Here is an 18,697-nt window from a genome sequence, read left to right as displayed (position 1 = left end):
AAAAAAAAAAAAAAAAAAGAATTAAAAAGAGAAATCATTTTGAAATATCTTGCTATACTTGTTAAAACATCAACGAAAGGTACTACGATCTAATTATTATCATTTTATCATCGTTATCCTTGGAAGTATGATATACAATATAATACTGTAATTCGTTTCCCTTCAAGGATTAGTTTTCTGCCACGCGAAAGGTAATTATCGTGTCGCGTTTCGTGAGAAAAAAGATGCCAGGAAGAGGAGGAAGAGGAGGAAGGAGGCTGCTTTGGCCGTAAGTGACACGCACGATGCGTGCCGTTAACGAGAAGCGAACAGACGACTTACAAGGGTAATAGGAAAAAACTTTAAATCTGACAATGAGCGTTACTTGCCCTTCCACAAAGGTGTAAAGCTTGCGTGGTCTTCTTCTCACTTTTTCAACTTCATTTCTTTTCTTTTCTTTTTTTTTCTCTCTCATAAAAAGCAACGCATTTCTGCATAACTTCCTAGCGAATAACAGGATGCGTGTCTCGCGAGGAATGTATAATGCTTTAGAAGAATCGCAGAAATAATGGGATTTTTAAAGAGATATGAAACACGAAAGAATGCGAGTATACGAGTTATTTTCTAATCGATCTTTAAGATATGGCATCCGAGGAATCTAATCAATTAATAATTTGAAAATATATTTTCTTAGTTAGATCTTCATCCTTTAGTTGAGTTAATAATTTTCCAAGTATAATCCTAAAACTTTGAACAATGTTGTGGCTCGTGCTCAACAGGAAATACTGAATTTCCTGGTTAAGGTAATCGCAGCCTTCGGTCATATAGCATAAGTGCATTGTTAATAGTAGGCCTGTCAACAAGAATCCTAAGTAGAAGCGCGGTTCTCTTACATACGCGTATTCGTACTTACTCGTGATGTACATACCAACATACATCGACATCCTTCGATACAAGGAACCAATTCACGGTCGTTGTCAAGTTTATGCCAAGGCTAATTCGCTTTAATTGATACATGAGATCTCACTAAACCTTACCCCTGTCTATCAAGGGTCACGCTAGCCTTCTGCCATTGAGTTCTCTCTCTTACATACTCACACAGGGATTCTCAAATTTTTATTCCCATATAATAATTTCACACGGCTGAAGGACTATTAGGATAATTCGGAGGAATAATCTAAAGGGAGAGTTATTTCGATTTTTTTTTTGTTTCTTTGCAATAGCTTATCCATAAGAGTAATCGAATGATCGAGAGTTATATAGTTATCGCTATAACATGATAGGCAAAATCGATGGATCGAAGCACCTCTGACATTGTGCGCTCATATGAGGATGTACCATTATAAATGCTATAAAGTTTCTAGATAGTGTCATGAACTTTGTTTGATTTACGTCGTATGATAGGGGAAGATGAAACGTTTGAAGAAAAATTTTCAAAACCATTAGAACGTGTTTTCTGCAAGACCCATGTAGCAAATTTCGCTAATTTACATAATTCTGTCAATTTGTTTTTAGATTCTTCAACGTATTTACCGGTAACCGGATAGAGAAGAAAAGTAGGAAGAAAAATAGGAAGATTTTGACATGACACGAGAGAAATTTTCACGAAGAAAAATGATAATCGCGAGATATGATGGAAGAGATCCAAGCAATCAACGAATTGGCATTTCCCACATCTTCTAAGTTGAACAAGGCAGAGAGGTATATAATACCGAGTAAAGATATAACATTCTCACTCTAAGCTCTCGGTATAATGCAATGGTGTTAGAATGACGAATAGACGGTAGTTTACACGGTAAGAAGCGCGCAGTGCGCACTCGTTGAAACAATTATTATTCTTCGGGTCGCTTTACAACGCCGGTTGAGCTTGGTATATCAGGTTCTGGCCTTTCGTATCGAACGATCACGACGTTGTACTTTCGTAAAACTTGTTGAACGATAATGCCGGTCTAATGGGCAAAATAATTCATTAGTTCTACGATGTCACCGTAGGTTCCTGCGTTTTATCTTTTTCTCTTCTTCTCTTTACTTTTTTTTTTTCTTTTCTTTCCTTCAATATCTTTACGTCAAACAAGTTGGTTTTTTAAAGCATCAATCATCTCTCTATCTTTCTTTCTCGTGGTAAATTGAAATAAAGACAGCAAGAGAATAAAAGATAAGGAGACGAAAATGGGAGGTAGGATCAAGGTTAATTGTTAGAGGTTGAGCACCGCGATTTCCAACGAGTCGTGGTCGAAGCATGGACCAGACAAAAGATCCTGGTTCTCACGACCACGCCCTCTCCACGCCGCCTCTGCCCTCCTCTGGATAGCAGCGATGCCTTCACGAAGGTACCTATCCACCGGAAATTCTTCAAGTACGAGCTCTTTCGACGTTCTGTATACATACATACACACACACATATCTATATACATATATAGATGTAGTATACCGATGCACGGTAACGAATAGTGTGCGACCTCTTTCAGCTTCTATCTCTGTCTCTTTTTCTTTCGTGACACGATAATAAATGGTCATATATGTACTAGCTGGTCTTCCTTAAAGAAGACAACTAGCACGTTTAGAAAAAAAGAATGTTTAGCATTCCTTCCCCTTGTAACTTTATTCAGGAGCGACTCGAATTTCATTTGGGATTTAAGATCAAAGTCAAATGTTCGCTATTAACTTACCAGTGTGAGTCCTCTTGTGTGCCTTCAGGTGGGAACTTTTCGTGTAGACCTTGTCACAGCCCGCGACGTCACATCTGTGAACCTTGCGCCTTTTCAAAGCGTCCCCGCACTCACTCTCGACCCCTAAACTAGCTCCGTTTCCACCCACGCCAGCATTAGCTCTACCGCTTAATCCAATCCCACTCGCCAGCGTTGGTCGTTTGTGAAAGACACTGAAATCAATAAATAATCATGACAAACATTTAGTTTACTTTCGTTGGAAATAAATTTTCTGTATAATATAAAATACAAATAATTTTGTTGCCAATTTTAGGATATCGATTTTTGGATAGTATTTTAATATTAAATAATGCGAAAAGGAAAGGTATTTAATCATCCGATAGGGGTAATTGTTTTCTTCTGAAATGTTAGGACAACGTTCTCCTTCTCGTTCGACGTTCTCGATTCATATCCTTATAAGATCGAAAGGTCGGATCTATGGAGGATGAAAAGGACGATGAAGACGACGAAGACGTGTTCGAATCGTCCGCTTCTTGGATGATTCACGCGACCGATTTGTCGAGGAGGGGATCGGCGAGAAAGGAAGAGCACATAAATTATCCTCGAAACCGGTTAGCCGTTACTCGCCACCGTCCTTCTTCTTCTTCTTCTTTCTTAACTTTCTAATCATTTTCCCAGTAATTACGAATCCGATCGAATCGAATCGAATCAAATCGAATCGAATCGAATCATCCATCCTTCGTTTTCAATCGAAACGAAATTTAACTTTTGCATCGTCAACGAGGAAAAGTGTCATTAGGATCGATACTTGATCAGAATCCTAATCATCAGTAGAATCATGATCTTTTGCTTGATGCACAAGCAATAAGAGAAGTCTTGACAGCCGGTGTCTCTCTTTGAAAAGAGGAGAACTGCTTGCCGAGATCACTTTTTCCAAGACCTTCTTGTCCAAGCATTCTCTTTAACTATACGCCACACGGTATGGCCGTTGACGTTGATTATGACGGGCGAACGCGATTGGCAAAAAATCTGACGACCGATTTCAATTCCGATATGGCGGCTACGCCGACGTCTTCATCTTTTCATTTATTCTTTCTCTTTCTTCTTCTTCTTCTTTATATATTATTAACATAAGGCTTTTTTTGTTTATTTGTTTTTTCTTTTTTGGCTCCAGGTGCTTTACAAGGACGAACGAAAGGATTGATACGAACGTATCAGGGTCAGAGTTCCACGTTTTTCCACGAGAAGAAAAAAAAAAGGGCAAAAGAAACGTATTAGGAATTCGGATGCTGTTAAACGGAAACCAATAATCGTTCATATTCCTTGAATTCTTATTCCAGTTCGGTTGATTTAACGAACGAGTATACAGCTTCCGCGTTGTTCCATCGTCGTTTTTCCCACCCCGTTTACGAGTATATAAATTCAAGCGGATAGCCAAGCACCGAACAATTAAACGAGCGTGACGTTGTTACATTCCATCTAGTACGCCTATAATATTCGTTAGGATTTACGATTTATTATCGATTCTGGCTCGAGTTACATAAGCTATCGAACGAGATTATTCGTTTTATTAAGATAAAATATTATTTCTTAGATTACTTTTTGTTTTTCCTTTCAAGCAAAAGTAAGATCTCGAAAGAGTTTGTTGTTGGTTATCGACAAATATTTCGGCAATACGATGAAAAGAAAGACAGCAGGGTTTCTTGGTAAACAGTAGTCGTGTCCAAAGGGAATAAGGAAAAGATGTTTGGTTAGAGTAGTGTTGCGTTATTTTACGAACCGCCAACGAATAACGGACACCCGCTGTGAGTTGTTTTCTTCGCGAGAAGTCAAAGAAACCTTTTTGGTTGGACAATAAGAGGAATTCTCGAATGAGACTTTAGTTTTCTTCTCGCCCTTTCTTCCTCGTTACTTTCTTTGCCGTTCTTTTTCGTTCGCTTATGAAGTCGGTGTAATCCAGAAAAAAAAAAGAAATGAAAAGGAAGGAAGAAAGAAAAAAAGGAAGAAAGAAAGAGAAGATGATACAAGGAGCGTTGGTATCGAACTCGTTCGATCAATCTTATCTTGACGCTTGGTACTCCGGTGGGACTTGTTTTTCGGCATGGCCAGGGCGAGATCATCTAGATCCGCTTTCATTTCACAAACGTCCGCGCGAACTGTCACAAAAACGGCGAATTTGTGTTGCTTTTCTCTCTTCCTCTCTCTCTCTCTCTCTCTCTCACTCTTGGGAATTTCGATATAAGGAAGAGAGTTTCGTTAGAAGACATTCGGACAATGACCCTTAACTTTGGAATGCGACGAATTCCGAGCCGGTCAAAGTTCAAATCACATTTGAAGAGAAGTACGTAAGTAGAAATAAATTAAAAGGCAACTCATCGGTGAGCTTCTTTTTTTACTTTAGTCTCCAAGTCGAAAAAAAAAGAAAAAACTGTATAAGTATACTACTGGACGCTTTTAACAGTTATATATTTCATTTCATCGTAAAACAGTTTTTGTATCGTCTAAGAGGAAGAGTTAAATGAAAAGTTAACTTACCTCTCTCTCTCTCTCTCTCTCTTTTTGTAAGAAAGAAAATAAGATTTTTCTTTTTAGACACAGAAAACAAGAGAGAGAAATAGATAAACGTATATCCACCACAACCCTTGTTTCGAGGTACTCGATCGAGAATCGCGAGAACCGGATAAGCTAATTTACAGCGCGCGATAAGTCCGTTGGGACGAGTACAGGGACGATTCGAAAGCCGCTTAATTGGACGAAGGTTATAATAAGATCGCTGGTAACATGCGCTCGGGCACGTTCCCGACGAAGGATAGCCGCCACTCCCTGCACAAACTCTTTTCAAGGTGACGCGTACGTACATAGTACGTAAGTACATACGTATACGTAGTACCTATCTACTACCTTCCTTCCTACCTATCTACTTACTACCGACCTTCGTGATTCTTCTTTTTTCTTCCTTTTTTTTCTTTTTTTCGACATCGTCGCAAGATCCACAACTTGATTCACCAATGCAAACTTGCCCGTTAAAAATGACTTTTGATCGATATCGTTTCTCTTTCTTTCTTTCTTTTACTCTTGCCTTCATTTGAATGAGCTAAGTACGAAAATGTAAGCGAGCTAAGAATCTTTCCGAATGATCTTATTTCCAGGTTGTACTTTAATACGACGTATGTCGCCAGAGATTTATCCTATCTAATTAATCGAAACACGCGAAGAAGAATTGATTTAGGTCTTTGAAATGAAATTTACTTAGGTGAGCTAAGTAACCATCTAACTTACTAACGTACTTAATTCATTGGACGATAAAGACAGAGAGATAGAGAGTGAGAGAGGGAGGGAGGGGGAGGGAAGAGAGATACGATTATCGGACAATTTTTCATTCGACTGAACGAGCCGACAAGACGAGCTAATAGATACACGGGAAGATGAAATAGCGAAGTATATTTGTGGCAAAGCGGTTCTCCATCTCCATGGGGGGTGCTCGTATGCGGGTATCGAGAAGATGCGTTTATGTTTATGCGCGTGCGCAAAAAGGGAAGAGAGAGAGAGAGGGAGATAGTAAGGGTGAGCTAAGCTGCGTGATTTATATTTGCAACGAAGTATAACTATCGTTATCGTTTGGAGTTTAACGGCATCGGATTGAATCACCGTGGCAGACGCGTCAAGAGAAGTCAAAAGTCGAGTGAAAGATGTTAACGTTAACGTTATTTCGTTGGAATGACTGTAATGAGAAAGGATGATATTACTTTCGTGAACTTTCCATGGACTATAAATCGAGAAATGATTTCAATTTTTGAAAAATGTTACAGCTTGGAACAACATTTCGTAGCTACCAAGATTTGTTTTCCGAAAACAAAGATAATCAAAGTAATGAATGTGCAAAAGGAGAATCGTAATCGTGCAAAGAAAGAAATAAATCGAAAAAAGTTGAAATATATGATGAAAATATAAAATTATAAGAATGTAAAACTAGTAGTATAAGTAAGGTTTGTTAGCGTAGCACAGGTGTCACGAGATTACGATGTTTTCTAACCATATCATTATAAAACCCTCTCTCGCCTAGTCATTTTTTTTTAAATGGTAGACAAGAGTATTCCTCTTTATATTTCTTCTTTCTCTTTACAACGAAGTCACGCTCGTAAGGCAAAGAAGAAAGATAGAGATAGAAAGCAAATTAAAGGAGATTTACAGCGGGTGCACGATCTCGTCTTATTAACGCTGGACGTGCTTATACATTCGATGAAATATACTGCTACGTAACGGTCTAGGACTAGCTGGGTGAACGAGCCACGATATCCTGCTGTTTTCGAACGATCCTTGACTGATAATAAAGTCGCTCTTTGTAGATATCAAGTTGAACTGATACAAATAGATAATACTAGTATTTCATTTTTAATTGAAATATTATATCATTTAAAAATGAAATTGAAAAAATGAATATAAAATTGTAACACTTACAGAGATGCTTCCTTTATCCTTTGCAAAGCGAGAAGGGCTGCAGGGGAGGATACGAAAACTGGGTCGGGTGGTTCCATAACGCAAACGGAAACGTCCCTCTCTCTTTCCCTCTCACGTTGTCTCTCTCGATCGCGATCTCGTTCCCTTTCTCGATCTCGCGTTTCTCTCTCCCTGATAGCACTCTCTCGTTCTTGTTGTCGTTCCCTTTCGTTCTCTCCAGTTCTTTCTCGTCCTCTCTCTCGTGTTCTCTCCCTCTCCCGATCTCGTTCCTGTTCTCTTTCCCATGCTACTTCTCCCAAAGATGGCAAGGTGGGCGACACTGTGAACAAAAACAAAATTCATTTCATTTCTTCATATAATTTATTACTCTTTTAGAAATCACATAGAAATTGGTTGAAAAAGATAAGTATAAATAATATAAGTGATTATCAAAGGAAATGATTATCATTTATTTCAGACGATTTAACTTCGTTAGTTCGTAGGATCGATGTTAATGTCGAAGATCGTATCAAAGAGTAAAGATCGAAGGTCGAAACTCTGAAGAAGGACTTGGACGACCCAAACAGGACTGCATAAACGCAGTTTGTAGCGAAGAACACGCAGCAGGTTGCTGACAAGCTTCGAGCAACCGAAGACGTTTCCACAAATCATTCGACAATCCAACAAATCACGTAACGCGTCACGATCTCGACCAGGTGGATAAGGTAACATAAGTTTCTTCTTCCGTACTTCCGAAGTACTCGTCAGAGAACCTTTAGAGAACGTTAGATCGTTTATTATCTTTCTTAAATATGTCTCTTTTTGAATATATGCCAATCTTTCATTTCTTAGATAGAGTTAGGTTAGACAGGTAACACGTTATAAAAGTATTTAATACATTAGTACTTAGATGAGCATAAATATCCTATTAATAAACGTCAAGTTTTAAGGATTAAGCTTAAGCTCGTGGTTAAGGTGTCAATGTAAATCCGTGGTACATTAGGAGAAAAGCAGTTGCATTTAAGTGGCGCTAACTCAATGCCAATTAGTCGATTCCATGCTCGATAATCGATATTAACGTTTGGTCTGTTCGTCTTAAGAGCAAAGGTCTTTTACAGTAAGGACTCTAACTAAAGAATATTATAATCCGTTAAGCATATACGAAGAAAATTCTTTAGCGACCTTCGACATCGTAGGACTGTTACTTTAAGCTCACACACGGTAGAACGATATCTTCTTGCCTTGCTGGTTACAACGCACGCGTGGTACAAGAGGCATGTTAAACGTCCATGACATTACTGTTACTAATTAATACTCCTGGTCAATAGATTGCCGAGTAGCTTTCATGTTAGGAAGGCTCCAATATGCTACGCCTTTGCTATACAGCAAACGATTATCTATTGACCATCGTTTCAGAGAGAGAGAGAGAGAGATTCACTTTAATTTGAAGTAGACGCGTGCGCCTCTCCGCTAGATTTGTTTGATCGTCCAAGTCCGTCCGGTGCTTCGTATGATCGTTAGAAAAATTGTTATTTCTAAGGGACTACCTCGTTACGCGCTAATAGTTCCTTCGTCATGCTAAATTGCTTGGGTATATAATTAGTAAACACGTAATCGTTGCCTCTTCGCTATAGGTACTCGTTACTTTATTATTATCGAATTTTCTTTAATGAAATAAAGATATACGCTAAGGTATATTCTTATCTTAGTATTATGAATTTGATTTTTTTCATAACCATATCGCGTATTCATATTTTTATTTATCAAAGGACGACGAAGCATCCATAAGATGGCATGTACCGTTGCAATCGGTTTACGAATTAAGTAGTACACGATACGCTCGACCAGGCTAACGGGATTAAGAGATAATCGATTTGGGAGAGAGGAACGATCATTTATGGTCGAGTCGAGCATGCGATATTGCGTAACGCGATACTGGCACGCGAGTTTTCCCGTCCGTCGTGAATCAACAGGGTGGAGATTTATGTAAACACGCGAACTGACTCGACGCGAGCGCATAAACGCACACGAAGGGACACAGTTTCATTTCGAAAAAGATCGGATCGGACCTAATAAAAATATACGAAGATAAAATAGTGCCGAATAAATATGACCCAGAACATTTTCACTTAATTTCATAATTCTTTCTCGATAATATGTTGAAAAATGAAAAAAAAAAAAACAAATTTGTAATTACAATTAGTCGTTTAATTAGTCGATCCTTTGAACAAGTCGCTCATCCACCTTCATCGTTCCTCGTCATCATCGCCTTCTCCTTGAGGCATCATCTCGTTAGAGCCATTAACGCGACTCTCTCTTTCTCTATCTCTCTCACTCCTTCTGTCCATAGACAAGCACTATGATCTTCGCTATCTAATGGATGTCAGACTCATCCGAACGTTCTGACGGGTCTTCTCTTCTTTCGAAGTTCACATCGTGTCCTCCTTTTTCTTCCGACTCGCCCACGCTAAGAACTAAGCTGAACCTCGAGCATTATCGCTAATAACGCGGACTTACAATTCACTATCTTTCTCTTTTTATCTGTTTCTCTTTCTCTTGTATCGTTCAGTGTGCCTGACATGGACGTGCTATGATCGAGCGTGCTTAGAGTCAAGGGTCGCACGTAATTGATAATGTTAAATGCTGAGGTTAATCCGCCGATTTATGAGCAAAGTATGTAACGTGTATTTTTCGAATTTACCAATTTGAGGTATAATCGGTTGACGCTAATGGACCGCTGCCAAGGATACCTGCGTAAAGAAATAGAGAAAGAATGGTAGGGCAAAAAGAAAGGGAAGGAAGGAAGGAAGGAAGGAAGCTACAGGATAAAGGGAGAGATAAGTAGGTGATCAAAAGAAAAGGATGGATGAAAGCGTACTTTACGTGCACGGTAAGAAATAAAATACATGGCTTAGCTAATCCATGGGAAGAAGAGGATGAACCAAGTGGGAGGAGTTGAACAAAGAAAGAGATAGAGATAGAGAGAGAGAGAGAGAGGGAGGGATAGAGAACGAGTCTATATCCGTTCTTAGCTGCGTCGTGCTCTTTGACCCTATGGAATATTCGTATCGGCCTGCTAACGGTATGCCAAGCGGAACTATTGTACTCGAAGACGATACACGCTCGATTTAAACTCGCGATTGTTAAGAGAAGAGACGATGGATTGAGAGAAAAATGGTTAAGTCTTCGAAAATAGAAATTAGAAGGTAACCTGTTGCACAGCATCATCGATTATCGGGCTATACATTGTAAGGAATCTAAGTTGTTCTTATACGTGACCAGAAAAACAGAGAGAGAGAGAGAGAGAGAGAGATAGTTTAACGTTCACGTTCTTCTATCGTTTCTCCACCTTAGACTCGTCGATACGTGTGCACGAGTGAGCGCACGTTAAGTGGGTGGACGTGCCACCCGTATCGTGGAACTCGTTAGACGTGAGTTTTTAATTAAGTTTCCGGTTTAACGAACAAAATGAGGATTAGTCGGCGATCCGCCTTCTACCAATTAATCCTAGATTATTATTTCTCATCGTGGACGGCACAGGCCAGGATTTATAGCGCGAAATAACGGGTATCAATCGTGTTATGGCTAAGACCGCGTCGATTTACGTTCGAAGAAATATTCCAATGGATAAATATTCGTCATTATCGTCGATTTCTTTTTCTTCTTCTTTTTCTTTTTCTTCCTCTTCATCTTCATCATCTTCATCCTTTTCCTCTTCTTTCGAAAATTAAATTTGAAATTAATTAGCAAACTTGTAAGAAGACTAGCCAACGAATTACCGTGTCTTTTATAATAATTAAATGCCAGCTGTTATACGTTCATCGTTTTAATTGCAAGTCATGGGCAAAGGCAATAAGAAGAAAACATATCAAAGATTACTCCCAACATTTTAATGAAAATTATTAATAATCATTTTCAATATAATGACGTTGGGACATAAATGGAACTTTGTGAAATTGGATCGTATGATCAAACTCATCGATTCGATGCTACCACCTAGCTAGTACCGTTTACATTTCTTGGAAGAAGCAAGGAGAGTCCACCTGCGTAATCACAAGGAGAAATCCAGTGTGGGACGATGTGCACCGGTAAGAGCCGAATAAGACGTTAGCATAACTTGCACGGAATTGATCTTCATGCGGAGATAATAATTCATTCATGGCCCGGAAGGTATCAGTATGGAATACGTCAAGTAATTTCTTTAACGAAAACGATATCGACTGGGAGCTTTTAGATTCGTAACTCGAAACGTATAATAATCCTAGTGTCTTTCATCTATATACGTTTTATCGGTCTTTACATTCTATCGAGCACTTGAATAGAATCAAAATAAATCAATATAGTATAGTTAACTTAGGCAATATTTTAGTCCACGTCTATTTCGATTTTTTATAACTTGATCCATCGAGCCTAGTTGAGAATATAGATCAGCGTTTCGTTTAGAATATCTGATGATTTCGAAGAAAATTCATTGTCTTTTATTCGTGTCTAACGTACCGATGAATTTGTTTTTTTAACTCGATGTTAGATTTAAAAGAAGTATCCACGCCAATCTGATTAGAAAGTCAAATTTGTTTAATTTGCGATTAACGATCGAGTATGCGTAGTTCGAATAAAATAATGACGAACTAGTTGGCAAATGTAAAGGAACAAAAGGGCGGAGTTGCATTAGATTCATCGAAAGATCTCGTCATACCGCGTCTTTGTTGGCAATGTCTTTGCGAAGGAAACACGTAGGGTATATAAATTGTCGAAGTGAGGCGGGACACTCGGCGGTTGGTGCCGATACTCGATAAATCTATCCAAGCGTGATAGACGAGCCGAGGTGTGCAGGTTGGCTTTAGCTTGGCATGCCGGTGCATCGTCGTGGTGCATTCGAGAGAGAAAGAGAGAGAGAGAGAGAGATAGTATGGACGAGTATGCACGTCTCTTCGTCGATGCACCTTCACCTGGTAATCGTTTGTAGATGAATCTCACCGCGTGCTGCTGATTCTCTCTCTCTCTCTTTCTACTATTTTTTTTCTTAATACTTATTTTTTCTATTATCATTCTCCAAAAATAAATGATAGATTTATTTATAGAGGGAGAGAGGGAGAGAGGGAGAAAGGAAGATATGCTAAGTGTGAAGGATCATCGGTATTATTCAGCTCCTCATAGCTGCTGTTCCTTTATATTTATGAATAGTTGTTTAACATGCACTCGAGTGAACGTTCATAAACATAATCTCTGAGTTTCGTACTTAGCTATAACAGACAGACAGACAGAGAGAGAAAGAGAGAGAGAGAGAGAGAGAAATCATCAATAATTTCTTCAATCAAATTCGAAGAATCCTTAGATATTTTATAAGAACTTTATTAAACATTAGTTAAGTTTAATTTGATGTGAGATAAGTAAACACTTTTGGATAAGTTTATTTAATAAGATTCTGGACTAAGTTGCATAACGCGCAACCATCGGTATGCGACGTGGTAGTCTTTAATTGCTAGAACATCGTTATTACAAAGCCTTCGAGTGATCGTACATATGTATTACTTTGCTAGCAGTATATCCAGGAAGATAAGGAGTTACGTGCCACGCACCTGCATACGTACGAATTTAAACGCACATCCACGGCATTAAATAAACGCGTCGTCCCTTTTATATATATATATACATATAGTATACACACACATATATATATATCATATATATATATAAGAGATGTTATACATATGTGTACGCGCGAGCACGATCGAGATACGAGCGAGAACGTTCGCGTCTATGTAGATATACCTTCTCTCGTATCGTTCGCACACTAATCTTCGGGATAATGTATTCTGCGGCTCGAAGATACGGCCTTACCGCCGTGCGGCTGATCGCATTGCACCAGCACCGCAATAACGATCCTAAGGCTTGCGGAACGAAGGTCGAAACGGATTATTGCTTGCTTCGTTCCTACCAAGATCTCGATTAAGTCGACAATATTTTCATAATCCTTTCTTTTCTTTTCTGTTGGTCACAATATGTTTTTTTTTCTTCTTCTTCTTTTTTTTTTCTTTCTCTTTTTAGAATTTAGGTTCCCGCATAAAGTTTCTTTTGACTACGCCCGAACAAAGTAGAAGGCTACCCGTCGCGTCTAGATGGGGTGAAACGGTTAATTAATTACCCTTCGTTCATATTGCACACCTCGTTAGTCGGCGGTCGGGTGGAATATCTCAAGCACGTCGAGAAGCACGACCGACCGATCGCGTAATCGACCTCTCCTCCGTATTCCATAAATGGTTAGGAGTAACGAGAAAAAGCGAGGGACACTCGGTTGACACAGGCCTACTACTACTACCACTACTACTACTACTATTACTACTACTACTATTCTCTACCGTTACTATTACTAGGGATCGCTTTAGTCGCAATAAATTCGTTCGACTCGAAAATCTTTTTACCTCGCATTTATATTATATATATATATATATATTAAAGAATCTCGAAAAGTACAATATATTTAACAAAAAAAAGAAATAGGGCACACCCGTTGAAAAGAAGGAGTGTTTTAACGCAAAAACACGATTATTTGATACCTTTCAATAGATTTTCCATTTCCGATCATAGGAAATTTCTTAATGGTTTAAGTTAGAACCATTCTAACGAAACTTACACGATCGATAGAACTAGGATAAATGATTTTTCTTCAAAACTTCTCGTCTAAGAGCTAGTAGATTCGTGTATCTTGATCTAAGGGAGCGAGAAGGTGGACTAATCTAGTTACGATGTCAGATCGATATTTTAGTAAAGCATTTAATGAAGCACGGAAACGGTTAGGTTAGCGTAGCTAACTCCAACCAGCTATGTATACTTCTACTTTTGGAGATAATGGCAGTTCCTGTCCATTGCCGGACCCAGAAGCTCGTTATTTCCCTCTAGAATTGCTACCTTAGCCGTTGCCGTTCGATACCACTTTGGCATTATTGCCCGGTGTCCGATCAAGATGGACCGTTTCTATTACCACGTCTTGTACACTCGACAACGACGTCCCCTAGTCGTATTCTCCTTATTTTTTCACTCGAAAAATTGCACGCGGCTTACATTTTTCCGTTCAAATCTTTTCATTTTAATATCATTCTTTATTTTTTTTTTTTTTAATATATCGCTCATATGTGTAAGTACGTATATGCGAACTTTATCGAATTCCTTATGAAATTTATTCCACAAGAGACATTAGCAAATTCTTAATACACCTTTATCCTTTGTTGCACTTCGGATTTGCATTATAATACGATACTCGAGTGTAATGCTTGCTCGATGCCACCGTTCGAACGCATACTCGACGCGAAGTACTCAACAATTATGTAAATTTCTACCGACATGTGAGAGTTAAATATACACGAGGAAAGAGAAAGAGAAAGAGAGAGAGAGAGAGAGAGAGAGAGAGTACATCGAACTGTAATATTATCGAAACTAAACGTAAGATGTACTCGTAGTCTCCGTCGCAGGTGTTGAATCAAAAAAAAAAAAAAGAAATTGTACGAACCATCTGTGAATCTTTTTAAACGACAGGCACAAAGATAAAGACCTTAACCGAGGCTCGTTTATTGGCGAATCCTCTGCTAAGAAGGATCCTTTCCTTCCGTGATTCGAACTTTCACATCGTAAGAGAGTGGTATCGTGTTACAGGTGTGCGGGGTCGAATGCCGTTTAAGTTTTACGAGGTTAATGTGCAAAGGCATCGTCGTCGTGCTCCTAGCGCCGGTACCTTTACCTATATGCGTCTTATATCTATGTGTAAGAAAGACTCATACAGATATACATACATAGATATCAGAAGCAAAAGGGGGAAATAGACGGTTACGGAGAGAGACAGGTGGAAGAACTATATACGTAGAGTCGAGTCGACGTTTAAACACGGTAAAGTTAACGTCGTGATGAATTATACTGCTCGATAAGGTCGTGTGCGTTAATTTATTATCCATGTAATCTCCGTCCTTTTCCTGTAGTACGCCTACTTCTCTCGGTCTCTCTCTCTCTCTCTCTCTCATGGAAAGAAATTGAGAGAGAAAAATTGATTCAAGTTGGATTACTGCTTTGGGGGATGCTGCTTGCCATCCGATGAAGAACGAAAAAGAAAAGATACCCTGTAAAAATATATAATTTATTAGCCAAGCACGTTTGAAGAACTCTTATAGGGACCCCTACGTACAGGTGGGATACCTTCTACTCAGCGCGTGCTCGCTCCTTTTCTTGGCAGTAGAGAGTACGCAGGTGAAACAGGCTTGGCTCTTTCTTGCGAAGGTTAAACACCTGCGACAATGCTTCTCGACGCCCTGAACTTCGATGTCGTGACCTTTTCCTCCAACCGGTACCGATCCTCTCTATGCATGCATATGCCAACTCGTCTATGTGTTCCCTATTTCTGTAGGTGTGTCGAAACGATACCTTTCATCGACTTGATATTGGATACTTTGTTAGATATATTGCCGACTGTGTTAAATCGAAGTTTCTATAATACTTTGTTTGAAGAAACTTTGTCTCGATCTTTCTCGAAAAGTAGATCGAAGATCTATAGATTAGGATTACCGAGAGACACGGCAAGGAAAAGAAGTAAAAAAAAGAATTAAAAAAAAAAACAAAACAAAAAGAAAAAAAAAGAAGAGAGAAAAGAAAAGGCTAAATAAATTACACGAGCGTTGCCGAGATAAGATCGATTTAGAAAGGATTTATTTAGAAATAAACGGGAAAGAAGGTGCGAATTTTTTTGAAAAAATTATTCGTTCGCGTCAATGACGAGACGAGACGAGACGAGACGAGTCGATTAAGAAAGTAGTATAAATCCGCGATTAGCAAGACACGCGTTATATTCTCGATAGTGTAGTCAGCCGTAGAAAAGAATCCTCGCATTTACAGGCTCGCATAAGATCGGTGTGTACACAGATACATATATACTTGATATCCCTTTCATTGCATCCTTCATTATACTCGCTTATAGTACTCGCTTATAGCGCTACGTAATCTCGGTCGCATCTCTGATTTCAATCTATGCACTTACAACGCTCAGCACGCGAACGATCTACAAATCAGGCATTCTACTATTTCTTTTCATTCCCCTTTTTTCCCTTCTATACTATTTTCTCGCGTGTATTATCGACTTCTCTTTCTTTCTACGCACGTGTTGCGTAATTTGCGTGAGTTATTGGTCCCGAGATAGGTCCACTTTTCGATCCAGGTATCGGGAGCATTCACAGGACAAACGGTTAAGAGAACGCGAAAGGAAGTCGAGGGGGATCCTTTCTCAAGAGCTTACAACAACTATGAGTGGGAGAAACGAGGAGGAGGAGGAGGAGGAGGAGGAGGAACTCTTAAGCATTCGATTTTCCATCGGAGAACTAAACAAACCTTAGGATATATATTTCGAAACGATCGGTGATATATTTACTACTAACGATATTCGGGCTTATTTTTTTTCCTCCTTTTTCTTTTCTTTTCTTTTCTTTTTTTTTTCTTTCTTTCTTTCTTTTCTTTCAGTCTTTTGCCTCTATTACTTCTCCAGGGATAACACAGATCTGATCGGAATCGCATGGCTCCCACGAGACGCCTCTTGTATATACGATTAACCGTAAACGGATAAATATTACGGCCCCGGATAGTTCGTTCGGTCCAGCATACAAACTCTCTGCCACGAGAAATTAATTAATTATCGCAAAACGGACGAGTGCCGATTGTCGTTGTTGCAAAATAGAGAACCCGACGCACTACTTACTACTCGTCAAAGGAATGCCCGACGCACTAGAGAGACACGCTACCGTATCTCTATGTCTTTCGGTTGAATTTCTTAAGATTCGAGTAAGATCGGTTCCGCATGAAACATGCCGATTTAGAAAGGTAACCCATGTTTCTATCGATCGCGTTAGAGATTTGTCGATGGCGAGAGCAGCATATACCTACGATTGCATTTTTTGAATTAAAGTTAGCATATATGCCAGATAAATAATTGGTCTCGTTAAATTCTATAACCTTCGTATATTTCCCATAAACGAATCCAGTAGTCTTCAATAATAATATCGAAACGATCAATGTTTCGATCTATGAGGGAGCTTGTCCTTCGTGGATTACGATATATTGAATTATAGACAGAAAGAAAGAGAACAATGCAAGGCAATGCGATAATCATATTGCACAAGGTAGTTTGTCTCGCTCAAGGCTACTTGCGTTTCCACTGGAATGAGATTATTTTCCGCAAAAGGTAATAATCGACGTAAACGTAGTCCGGGATTCTTAACCGTGAGCTTCCCACGTTACGAGATTTATTAAATTCTCTAGCGAGAACAAAAAAATTTCATGGAATAAAAAGAATTAAAGAAAACAACGAGGGAAGAAGAAAAAAGAAAACGAGGGGAACACGCGCATGGTGAGTAGTCCTAGGTGGTCGTAAGCAACGCTGCTGTTACATCGTAAGCAAAACGTCGAGATCTCACGAACATCCAAGTGACGTTGTTTGTAACCATGAAAATACCATAAATCACGCTCCCGGTCTAACCTTTTTTCTTCATTCTAATGGAGCGAACAGTTCGTTAAATTTCACGATTCGCGCGTTAAGCGAGATGCTCTAACGGATAATGTCCTTTGCTTCGTTTATTACAACTCTTATCGAGATCCTCGTTGACTAGGAGAATGAGAGCGTTAGGTGTGAAACGAAGAATTAACTTCTTTGCATTTCGCATAGGTTTATAAGCAAGTACCTAACCTTCCATTAACTTTCGGACAAACCCGTAAGACCTATTTTCTACTTGTAGTTTAAATGCAACGACAATTTAGATAAACGATTCTCGATATTTAACGAGACGAGCTCGGTTATTCGAGTTTGAGCTCTCCATAGGAGTCAAGTGAAAGCAAATATAACGAAGATAGAAAAAAAAAAAAAAAGTTCACCGAAAGTGGGGTACGGATTTGACGGTGTAATTTGGGCCACGGCAAATTATCTTCTATGTAATTCTTTCTCTCTTTCTCTGGTCTATCCATCTAATTTTTTTTCTTTTTTTTTTTTTTTTCTGTAATACTCGTCAAAGTAATAGATCCAATTTAAGAGGCAATCTCGAGGCCCACGGACGACGACGAGATTCTCCTAGTTTTGCTTGAAACTATATTCGGTTTCTACATTCGTTCTGTTCTCAATGCTTCCTTCACCAGGTTCCTTCATCAATGATCCAATCCAGTCTTAAGACGACTCCCTAGACACGATTTGTCAATCCACTTGGCGTCCATTACAACGCGAATTGGACGAAATTACATCGACCTGACTTTATTATCGACCAAAATAACCGAATAAATTGTTGCAGGATTTCGATCAAACTAATTATTGACGGATCATGGAATTTCAGGTTAAATTAAACTCAAACATTTATTTTTAAAACGTAAATGAATATTTTATATAATAATATGGATCATATTCTTGTCTTTATTTCTTTATCTTTCTTTCAAAGAAGAAGAAAGGAAAGGTTCAACAATAGGTACATTTATAGATAGTTTCTCGCAAGATGAATGCTTTCCCACGGTTGATCGTCCTTTCAAAGAATGCATCATCCCCCATAATAGAGGGTTCTTGAGTGGTTACCGAAAATTTTCAAGTTAAATAAAAAATGGAA

At 38.9% G+C, this 18,697-nt stretch overlaps 1 protein-coding gene across 2 annotated transcripts in view; it reads right to left on the bottom strand.

Annotated features, from left to right (window-relative positions):
- Positions 1–18,697, bottom strand: part of LOC106787804 (Krueppel-like factor 3) — a 222,528-nt gene that overhangs the window by 3,040 nt on the left and 200,791 nt on the right. For both annotated transcript variants that reach the window (XM_014750481.1, XM_014750482.1), the window contains exons 5-6: positions 7,107–7,425; positions 2,649–2,860 (exon numbers count right to left, since the gene is read on the bottom strand). In XM_014750481.1, coding sequence (XP_014605967.1) covers positions 2,649–2,860; positions 7,107–7,425 — 531 coding nt within the window. The remainder of the gene's footprint in view (positions 1–2,648; positions 2,861–7,106; positions 7,426–18,697) is intronic.

Source organism: Polistes canadensis, unplaced genomic scaffold (genome assembly GCF_001313835.1).
Source record: "Polistes canadensis isolate GaletaPanama2010 unplaced genomic scaffold, ASM131383v1 scaffold_115, whole genome shotgun sequence".
Classification (NCBI taxonomy): domain Eukaryota; kingdom Metazoa; phylum Arthropoda; class Insecta; order Hymenoptera; family Vespidae; genus Polistes; species Polistes canadensis.
Note: the sequence above shows the minus strand (reverse complement) of the source record. Positions and strands in the feature narration are given on the sequence as shown.